The sequence below is a fragment of the Otolemur garnettii genome, unplaced genomic scaffold (assembly GCF_000181295.1).
Source record: "Otolemur garnettii isolate 467f Iridium unplaced genomic scaffold, OtoGar3 scaffold00012, whole genome shotgun sequence".
Taxonomy (NCBI): Eukaryota; Metazoa; Chordata; class Mammalia; order Primates; family Galagidae; genus Otolemur; species Otolemur garnettii.
Window position 1 is genome coordinate 5,691,311 of NW_003852407.1, and position 11,055 is coordinate 5,702,365.

An 11,055-nucleotide genomic window follows, 5' to 3' on the forward strand; every position below is an offset into this window, starting at 1 on the left:
ACTTCTCTCTCCCCTCCCCAGCTTTAAAATGTCCTGCTTCACACCCTCCACACATCCTCAGTGTTAGTTACTTCTTAAATGGGTTTCCTGAAACATAAGAGTTAGTTATACAATAAAGCAATCCCCAAATCCCATGTCTTATACTTGGTGGTAGTCGGAGTCTTCATATGATTAAGGAATCTTTTGCAGAAATCCACCCAAATTCTTGGCATTGGTTTCCTCTCCCACAGTCTCTATTTCTTGCTCCACTTTCTTCCTCTCCCCTTCTCCCTTTTTCTCCTATCTCTTCTTTAGGAGTAGCAATCAAAAACGGCAAGCATCTTGCCTTGTTATTCATTATTATAGCAGCATCTTTGAGATGCATCTTTGTCAATGAAAACTCCATGTAGATGCCTATCCTTTTGTTGTAGCAGCCTAGGTTATTCAGGAGCAGAGACAAAAGCCTGAAGTGATGTGATCTAAATGAGCTCTGGGGTTTTCCAGCTGGGACCACCTCCATTTCAAAGGACCCCCTCCTTTTCAATGTGGGGAGGAGGAGGGTGAAGGGGGCGGGTACATATGTGTATGCATGGACAGAGAGAGAGAGAGAGAGAGAGAGATCTAACGAAGAAGAGAGGAAAGGGGACGACCCTAGTGGGCTTATTTCCTGTGTCAGAGTCCCTCTTTCATGCACATTTCTGGGTGTATTCAGGGGGAGCACGCATCCATGCACTTGTGTATGTGTTCAGGTATTTCGTGTGCCTTTGAATTTTATCTTTGTCAACTAATAATTTCTAAGTGACCACTAAGCACATCAAGTTCATCCTCCATTCTGGATTTTATTATTTCATTCACAGACTTGGCTGTATTTACAGGTTTGGGGGAACTTATGAAGAAATGTGGATTCTTTCCTAATAAAAAAAAAAAAAGTTCAATAGCAGCTATTTCAATTAGTTCCTGGCCTCTGTGAACCAGTAGAGTAAAAGCCTTCTCTGTCACTTCCCCCAGTGCAAGTCTTCTTGTGAGGGAGGTCTCCTCTAATCAAGGGAAAATACGTCTTAGTTCCTCCTCCTGAAGTCTCTATTTCTTAAAAAAGATGCTTGTTTGAAATATAAGAAGAAGTCATTGAATCTCCCAGTTGTTGGTGCATGAGGAACTAAGCGATCACTGGGGCAGAATATAAATCCTGCAAAATATGTTCATTTCCCCTTCTCTTCAATTTTGGTTTAGATTTTTGAGTTTGTACTGTCATTGTACTTTGGGGAGGGGGCTCCTCCAACCTCAGGAAAAAGGGTCCTTGTTTGTAGACATTATTTTAGGAGAGGTTCAAAGACTGAGTCAGCTCAAAGGCCTTTCTACTTTTTCCTGTGACTTTCATCATAAATGAGTGCTGGGTTTGCTCCCTGCCCCCAGTTTGCTCCCTATCAGTCCAGCTGCAGCAGTGGAGGGAAAACCATGGAGACTGAGTTGGGCTTGCAAGGCTGCAGAAAGCTTTTCAGGGTAGAAAGTGAGAACTGAAGGTTATCAGCAATCATTATCATTATGGCCGTTATCATTGCTAACTTTTATTATCAACATACTTAAAATTAGTTAAACACTAGCTAGGGTTCTAGACAACTGTATGCAAAATAACACTAGACCAATTAAGGGCAGGATGAAGTTTTAAGGAAAAGGACTAATATTCCTCCAGGGAATTTGGTTTCCCTCTGCTCACCACTGATGTAAAATGCCTTTGATATACTTGATTCTGGAGTTAGAGAAGACTTTTTAATTTATCTTGTGACAGGACAGGCCTAGTTCCCATCCCCGCTCTCTGAGGAAGATGATTTTAAGGCCACCACATACGACATGACTACTGTGTGTCATGCACTTTGCATATATGATCATATTTAATTCTCATAGCACCCCTGTGGGCTACCTATCAACCTCCTCATTTTGCAGATGAAGTAACTGGGACTTGGGGAGGTTAGGTATCTGCACAAGATTCCACAGCTAATAAGTGAAGGAAGAGAAATTTGTACTTAGTTTCCTCTGACTCTGAATTCCCTGCAGTTCCTAATGTACTAGAATCCTTCTGTCCCTGACAGTCCAGCCAGTCTTCCAGTTTCTTTCTGGACCACCTGGTTCACCTTTTGCATACTTGGGACTAACAGCGTTTCCCATTTTTTACCTATCTGGTGCACAAATATCAATGTCACAGTCACTTCTGGGAGTAACACAGTAGCAGTAATATTTCTGCCTTAGAGCTGAGAGTCAGTATGAGGGAACTGGGAGACAGAGATAGAGGCTGTTTCTTTGATCTGTACCTGTCATGATTTCCTTAACACTCACGCTGGAAGTGGGAAGAGAGGGAATATCTAGAGTTTCTGACTGTAATGAATTTTCATTAAGGCCTGTATCTCCCTTGCTGCCAAAGCACGGAAAGGGGTTGGGAGGGGGGTGCTGAATTGTTCAGTCCTTGGAGATAAGGCAGATGTAGAAGAAGAGGGGGTTGTGTTGCCCCCTTGCCTGCCTCTTAAGTCTAGGAGGCCAGAGTCGAATTTAGGGCTCCAGTGGTTCCCAAATGGGAGGCTTCTTCCGGGAGGGCCTTGAACGCAGTAGGATCCGCTATGCCTTGGAAGGATGCATTTCGTCAGCACCGCGAACAGCTCCCACCGCAGCTTTGGCCTTGGCTTTGTACCCCCACCGGGTTCCCTATCCTCTCAGAAACCCACTGCTTCCAAAGCAAAGGACTCTGGGCTGTCCCCGGCAGGGTTTGGGTTTGCTTCAACCAATTGTTAAAAGCTGTCCCTGGAAACACATCTGCGCTGCCGCGGCGCCCGCCGCTTGCGCTTGCAGTTTGCATAGAGTCGTTGCCTCCCGCTGCGAAGAGGCCAGCTCGGTTTGTGGTTTTCCTTTGGGTCCGGCGTCTGGGCTCCTTTACCTGTCCTTGGCTTGGGTGAACCGCAGCCGCCCGGAACGGAGATGGGAATGGAAATGCTCCGTGCGGTGATAGATCATGCAAACGGGTGACACCAGTTTAACCAATAAAACAATTTGAATCAATTAGCCGGCTGAGGAGAGACCCGACGTGTAAAATGCATGTCAGCTAGAATAGGAAAGCATTGATTAACTCGGGCCTGACCAGCCTCCTCCTGCCGTTACCATCTCCTCCCTGAGTCTGTCCCAAGGGCCAGGACAGGGACTGACAAGGACGTCCCCTCAAAGAGCTGGCAGACTAGTTCAAACTAAGGTGAAAGCAAAAATTCAAAAAGATAATGGCTAGCAAAAGGTTGCTCATAGACTCACATACAAACAGGCTATGATTCCCCAGTCTGGGTTTCAAGGTAAGGATTCTCCAGGAGCATGAAGTTTGTTTTAAATAACTATTCACTTCCTAAAAATATGAATGGCAAGATCTTTTAAACAGGCACCCCATGCTATGAGAATTAAATATGATGTGGGGAAATAAAAAATACTGAACTATTCTTAGAATTATTTGAGTAAGAATAATTTATGTAGAAATATTTAACTTAACACCACACATTTCCTTTTTTAGTGAAACTTTTTTGTATTAAAATAAAGTTATATATCCTGTTTGCCCTGTAGAGTGGAGTTGGGGAAAGTAAAATTACAGGCTTGTATGCAGTAAACCCGCGAAGTGACATATAAATGTTGAAATTTAAAGATTCAGGTAAGGAGGTGACTAAAGGTATCACCCAGGTATTTGTTCACCCCTCAGAGTAACCATGGATGAGAAGGAAGGCAAGAGGTGGCCAATTTCTCTTTTTAAAGAAAGATATTTCCTTCATCTTGGTCTACAGTTGTGATTCATCTTTCCTATGAAAGTGTGAGTGATTATAAATTGGTTTCATAGTAGCACTGAGTACACTGGATTTTTTTTTCCATTCCTGAGATACTTTACTAAGAAGAATATGTTCCAGCTCCATCCATGTAAACATAAAAGAGGCAAATCTCCATCTTTTTTAATGCTGCATAGTATTCCATGGTATACATATACCACAATTTATTAATCCATTCATGGGTTGATGGGTACTTGGGCCTCTTCCATCACTTGGCAATTATGAATTGAGGGGAAAGCTATGTTAATTAGTTGGATGTAAGCACTCCAATTTGTACAAATAATCAACACATAGAATCCCACACAGGCATCAATGTATTCATGATCTATGTATATATGACTTAATAAAAGGAAAAAAAAAAGAAAAGAAAGAAAGATGTTTTTGAAGACACTTCTTTTTTTAAAGGTGGGAACCATACCAGGAAGTGTAGCCCTGTGAGGTAAAGATGGGAATTACACAATAAAAAGTGAAGCCCCAAAGATGGTGGTGCTCTCTCCCCAGCAATGCTCCCTCCCCCATGCTCTCTCCCTAGCAGTGTCAGGGCATTTCCCCTTGGGTACATTAGTGAGGTGATAAGCCTTCCCATATCTTCCCATCTGCAGTCTTAAAATCCACCAATTTCCAGGCTTGCTTTCCACGCGGCTCAAGCTTCCTTTCTAGCAGTCCAGGCACTGGAAAAGCAGGCACTGCTTTGTGGGAGCTTCTGACTCCAGAGCAGGGTTGGGGGGGGGGACAACCAGGATCTTTCAGAAGAGCTCAGAGCCTTCAGCCTTTCTGGAGGAGTCTGTGAATGACAATGACACTCATTTGGCAAATGGGCTGGGCAAGCAGAAAAGCATGGGTTTCCCTTCTTTTTAGGACAGAAGGTTTTCAGGGACTAAGGGAGGGAGTCCTACGTTGATTTCAGCACCTTAGAATAGAGCCTAATTTGTGCTTTTAATGCCGTTAAGAAACCAGGAGATGGATGGAACATTATTTCCCTGCCCTTTGAAACTTAGGCCAAACATTTCAATTTTCATGGCTCTAAAACTGTGTTTGGGGGGGGGGGTAATAATTTCAAATAGCAGCAACTCCTGAGCAACAAGTCCCTCATTGCTGTTCAGTTGACTTCCCCTGGTTTTAGTAACCTTTGATAAAGTTCAGATTTCATGCTTCTACTCTTGTATTTAGCAGTGGTTTATTATTGATGCTATGAGAGAGTCTGGTTGGGCTTCCGGTTTAGTGGGAGTTATTCAATCATTTCCACAACTCCAGGACTGTTTCACCAGGAATCAATGGAAAATTCAGCTATGGTAGTAAAGGAAAAACTTAAAGGATTCTCCAACCCTACTGCCAGCAGATATCCTTTTCAGAATGTCCTCCAAAAAAATGCTTTCTTTCCTTTCTGATAAACTAGCTAGTAGTTGTTTTGACTCTTAGCAGCTGGCCAAATAAGAAGCAGTATATTGACGTTTCATTAATATCCTCAGGTGTGCCTCACTTTGGGAATGCTATGGGGAAAAGTTTTCTTATCCTAGTTGTTTTCTTTGTTTCCTAAGGAAACTTACTACAGAAAAATTGGCAAGTTGCTCAAGGACCAGTCAAGGTTAGGAACCACACCCCCTTGATTCTCCAGGCAACCTTTCGCTTGTGTTAAGATGCCTGTATGGATCTTACAAAATGGATTAGCCAAATATTCTGAATGAAGATGAAAGATGAATGTACACATGCACAAGTTGGGGTCCTCGCCTAATTATAATGTACACTTCATAAAATAGAGAAGGATGTAATGACTCTCTGTATCTCTTCCTAAAAAGCAAATGTATGTGCAAAAGTAGGGACACTATTCTTCCAAGTTTTCAGATTGGATGGACACCCTATGTGGAAATTTCTCTCCATTTTCTCATTTCACAGTGTTTCAAACGAGTTGTGGAAGCTAACCTATTCTCCCAGCTGACTGTGGATTCTCTATCTTTGGCGACACTCTGAGAGGCTACTAATTTGCACCTGTAACAGAAGGATCATTCATAAAAGAGGGTGACTCACAAATGAGGGAAGGGGACAGTAACGGGCAGGAATATTGTTACTTGGGAAACATCCTTTTAGAATCAGGGCCTCCAGGATCTGGGTCTCTGGGATGCACGTAGACTGTTCGGCTTTCCACTCCTAAATCAGATCTGAAGCTCCAGCACCATTGCTGCGTTATGCTCCCAGGTTGGGGAGGTTGTTGTCAACAGCGCGTTGATCAGATGGTAGCTTTCGTGACTGCAGAGAAAGGATCACTATGTTGCTAGCTCTCGCTCTCCCCCTCCCTCCCTGTAACATGCCAGCCCTTTAATGTGGAGTGTCAGGGAGACGGTGACGTCACCCTGCCCGCTGGGTGGCGTCCCCTCGGTCCGACACGAGTTCAGAGACAGAGAAAGGCGCTGTCAGACTGCGCTCCACTTGGGGCTCTCCTGCCGCAGGTTTCCGCACGCCCACACTTTCTGCAGTCCAGGGGACGCCTGGCCGCAATTCAGGCAGTCATTCTCCCCTGGTTGAGGTTCGAGCGTTATTAGCTCGGACGGGAGCTCGCATCTTCACGCTGAGCTCGCTGGAGTCCCGCCCGCTGGATTCGAGGACCCGCTTGGATGCTTCGCCTCCGAGCGCCCTCGGAAGATGGGCTGGCAGCCACACGCCTAGAGACACCTAGGAGTTACCAGGTACTGCCGGAACCGGCCGGCCCTAACTCGGCACGCAGCTTGCGGTTCACTGTTTCAGGTCCCCAATGATAGGATTTTCCGCGTGACTTTGAGGGGCTGCTGCGGACTTCGGTGGTGACTGGTTTGGAAGCCAGGAGAACTAAGTTGGGGGTCTTTGGTTCGTGAGCAAGCTAGGGAAGTTCCTGCAGCTTCCTTTCTCAGTTCAACTAACTTTTAATTGTCTCTTCTCCCTTTGCTCCCTTAAAAAATCTCCCAAGCTACACCTTCTTATTTGTGTCTCTGCTCTGACAGGAGTTTCTGGGAGGGTTTGGGGTGAAAGTGGAGGACACCCAGGAGAAGACCCTTCTTGCTGCCCATTCCTAATGCAGAACCAGCTCTCCTCCTCCACATTGCTGGGGATGGATAGTTGGAGTTATCCCAGGGTCAAATTAAGCCAATACGAGTCTTGTTTGGAAGGGAAATGAGCATGGAAGGGCCACTTGGTGAAGCTGGGTTTGATGGTATCCATCTCAGGTTTCACTGCCTTGAACTGCCATTTAACGCCCTGTCCCCTGGAAATATTGTCTCTGATCCATCTGAAGTAGCAAGCCAGGCTTTCCTCTTGTTGTTTTGTGGGGAGATTTGTTCAACCTTCCTGGAGGCCCCAAATTTAATGAGAGCTGAGGATCCAGGGGGCAGCGGAACAGAGGCTGTGGTACAGATGCCATGGGGGCCCAGAGAGAGGGCATGCATGTGACAATTTGGATAAGAGAGTAGGTGGTGTGTCTTCTGAAATTACCGCTTTAACAAACAGTACTTGGTAGAGTGTGGCTACGCCATGGCCACTGGTGATTTTCCAGGGCAAAGAATAGTCTTGGTGAATGCGCTATGACATGTAGCAGTGGAAAGGTCACTGTCCTCCTAGGGAATGAACCACTTGGCGTGTCTTGACTTAACAGCACTGTCACAAGGGTGTTTTTCCACTTTCCTTTCCTATATTTTCAACTTACTGGATATTTTTCCTTCTAGTGGTATTCAGGTGACCAGAGATGAACTTAGGAATTGTACCGCAGGCCCAACCTCGGATTTTGACTTTCAGGGCTCCCACAGATTACCTAGTCCATAGATAATCAGCACTGAGGGAAGGAGGGCTTCCTCCTCCATGAGCATACAAAAATAATCGGTGTAGATCACGATAAAGAGGTCACAGAACGTAGTTCACGTTAAACTAAATCTGTCTTTGAAGGCTGCCAATAAAGAGCCCCAAGAATATTTTGTTCCTTTGCACTGTTTCTGGGTTTAACACACTTGCCTATACCTTTTGATTGTCATGGAAACAACAGGAAAAGATTTTTTAAAAATGTTCACCATCCTCAACTTTACCTTTTTAAGCCAGCTATCTGGGACCAAAGCCACTCAGTTCAGCAGTGGGGTTTTAAAACTAACAACTGAAAGTGAAACACTCTGTTTTACTGCAATTGTGTATATGGCTTTCTACGTTTTTTTACCTTTACCAAAAAAAGAATTCTAATTACAGTTTAAAAAGAAACTATCAAGGATAGATGAGAAGGGATTTCGTTTTGCTTTAATGAGCAGTGTTTCAACCAGTAGTGAATTTCCCCCAAGGAAACCACAGATACCACAAAAATCACTTTTTAAAAGGTTAGGAGTTTTTAAACCAAAATCAATCTATTTTCAAGCAGATGCGAATGGTCTCTCTTTAAATTTGGGTTTCAACAGCCAAGCTCCAGTTTCTCACAACTTTTACAATCTGTACCAGCTACAACTGGTAAATTACTTCCTAATCTCCAGCAGGCACACCATTTTCTGCCAACAGCTTCCATAAATCTAAAATAAGGTCTTGAGTTCCTTAGGAATTGACTGCTTTAAAAAATACATATATATTTATTTTACTTTGAACGTTCATAAGAGAAGGACCTTCAGATCTTTGCACTTCCAATGGGAAATTAAGAGAAATGACTGTTGCATCTGAAACTTGGTCACTTTCTCCAGTAATAAGCATGTCTTAACCAAAGCAAAAAAGTTATTACAATTTTTCAGATACCAATTTACCCTACCCCTCCGTTTTAGTCTGAAAAGACTAAAGTCAACGCTTTCTTTTTTCCTTCCAGTCTCCAAGGCAGACCCGGAGGGCTTGGCCCAGGGTTCCGCGGCGGCGGAGATGGCTTCCAGCCCGCTGCCGGGGCCCAAAGACATCCTGCTGGCGTCGCCGTCGAGCGCCTTCCAGCCGGATACACTGAGCCAGCCACGTCCAGGCCACGCCAACCTCAAACCCAACCAGGTGGGCCAGGTGATCCTCTACGGCATTCCCATCGTGTCGCTGGTGATCGACGGGCAGGAGCGCCTGTGCTTGGCGCAGATCTCCAACACACTTCTCAAGAATTTCAGCTACAACGAGATCCACAACCGTCGCGTGGCACTGGGCATCACGTGCGTGCAGTGTACGCCGGTGCAGCTGGAGATACTGCGGCGTGCGGGGGCCATGCCCATCTCGTCGCGCCGCTGCGGCATGATCACCAAACGCGAGGCAGAGCGTCTGTGCAAGTCATTCCTGGGCGAAAACAGGCCGCCCAAGCTGCCTGACAACTTCGCTTTCGACGTGTCCCACGAATGTGCCTGGGGCTGCCGTGGCAGCTTCATCCCAGCGCGCTACAACAGTTCGCGCGCCAAGTGCATCAAATGCAGCTACTGCAATATGTACTTCTCTCCCAACAAATTCATTTTCCACTCCCACCGCACACCTGACGCCAAGTACACGCAGCCAGACGCAGCCAACTTCAATTCGTGGCGCCGTCATCTCAAACTCACTGACAAGAGCCCCCAGGACGAGCTAGTCTTCGCCTGGGAAGACGTCAAGGCCATGTTCAACGGTGGTAGCCGAAAGCGCGCACTACCCCAGCCGGGCGCACACCCGGCTTGCCACCCGCTCAGCTCCGTCAAGGCTGCCGCAGTGGCAGCTGCGGCCGCCGTGGCTGGGGGTGGTGGACTGTTGGGCCCACACCTGCTGGGCGCACCCCCTCCGCCACCACCACCGCCACCCCTGGCAGAACTGGCAGGCGCACCGCACGCTCATCACAAGAGGCCGCGCTTCGACGACGACGACGACTCCCTGCAGGAGGCGGCAGTCGTGGCCGCCGCCAGCCTCTCAGCTGCTGCCGCCAGCCTCTCAGTGGCCGCAGCCTCGGGCGGCGCTGGGCCTGGAGGGGGTGGCGCGGGGGGTGGCTGTGTGACCGGCGTCGGCGCCGTCAGCGGGTCAGGTGCTGCGGCTGGTGCCAAAGGACCGCGCAGCTATCCGGTCATCCCGGTGCCCAGCAAGGGCTCCTTCGGGGGCGTGCTGCAGAAGTTCCCAGGCTGCGGGAGCCTCTTTCCACATCCTTACACCTTCCCGGCCGCAGCCGCTGCCTTTGGCTTGTGCCACAAGAAAGAGGACGCGGGCGCCACAGCAGAGGCCCTGGGGGGCGCGGGTACAGGCGGTTCCGGCGCCACGCCCAAGGCCGGCCTGTCTGGCCTCTTCTGGCCGGCAGGCCGAAAAGACGCCTTCTACCCGCCCTTCTGCATGTTCTGGCCGCCGCGGACCCCCGGCGGGCTTCCAGTACCCACCTACCTACAGCCCCCACCCCAGCCACCCTCGGCGCTAGGCTGCGCGCTTGGTGACAGCCCCGCCCTGCTGCGCCAGGCTTTCCTGGACCTGGCCGAGCCCGGCAGTGCCGGGGGGAACGCTGAGACTGCTCCCCCGCCGGGCCAGCCCCCTCAGGTGGTGGCCAACGGCCCGGGCTCCGGCCCACCGCCCCCTGGTGGAGGCGCCGGCGCTCGAGATGCGCTCTTCGAGTCGCCCCGGGGCGGCAGTGGCGGGGACTGCAGCGCGGGCTCCACTCCGCCCGCTGACCCCAGCGCCGCGTCCGGGGCTGGGGCCACGGCCCCCGGAGCAGGCCCGGCAGGCTCCCGGGTGTCGGCGCCTCACCACCCGCACCTTCTGGAGGGGCGCAAGACGGGCGGTGGCAGCTACCACCATTCGAGCGCCTTCCGGCCCGTGGGCGGCAAGGACGACGCCGAGAGCCTGGCCAAGCTGCACGGGGCGTCGGCGGGTGCGCCACACTCGGCCCAACCGCACCACCACCACCATCATCACCACCACCATCCTCACCACCACCACCATCCCCCGCAGCCGCCGTCGCCGCTACTGCTGCTGCCCCCGCAGCCAGACGAGCCGGGTTCTGAGCGCCACCACCCGGCCCCGCCGCCGCCCCCGCCGCCGCCGCCTCCGCTGGCCCCACAGCCACACCACCGAGGCCTTCTGTCCCCCGGGGGCACCAGCTGCAGCTACCCCAGCGAGGACAGCTCTGAGGACGAAGAGGACGAGGAAGAAGAGCAGGAGGTGGACGTGGAGGGCCACAAGCCCCCAGAGGGCGAGGAAGAGGAGGAGGAGGAAAGTCGAGACCCTGAAGACGACGAGGAGGAAGACGAGGAGACTGGGGTCCTACTAGGAGACCCCTTAGTCGGCAGTGGCCGGTTCCTCCAGGGCCGAGGGCTGTCGGAGAAGGGGAGCAGCCGAG

At 49.5% G+C, this 11,055-nt stretch overlaps 1 protein-coding gene across 1 annotated transcript in view; it reads left to right on the forward strand.

The window, feature by feature from the left end:
- The first annotated feature begins 8,663 nt into the window (after window positions 1–8,663).
- SKOR2 (SKI family transcriptional corepressor 2) overlaps window positions 8,664–11,055 on the forward strand; it is a 35,471-nt gene continuing 33,079 nt past the window's right edge. The window contains exon 1 of the mRNA XM_003784716.1: window positions 8,664–11,055. This exon is cut by the window's right edge and continues 212 nt beyond it. Within this exon, the coding sequence (XP_003784764.1) occupies window positions 8,664–11,055 (2,392 nt within the window).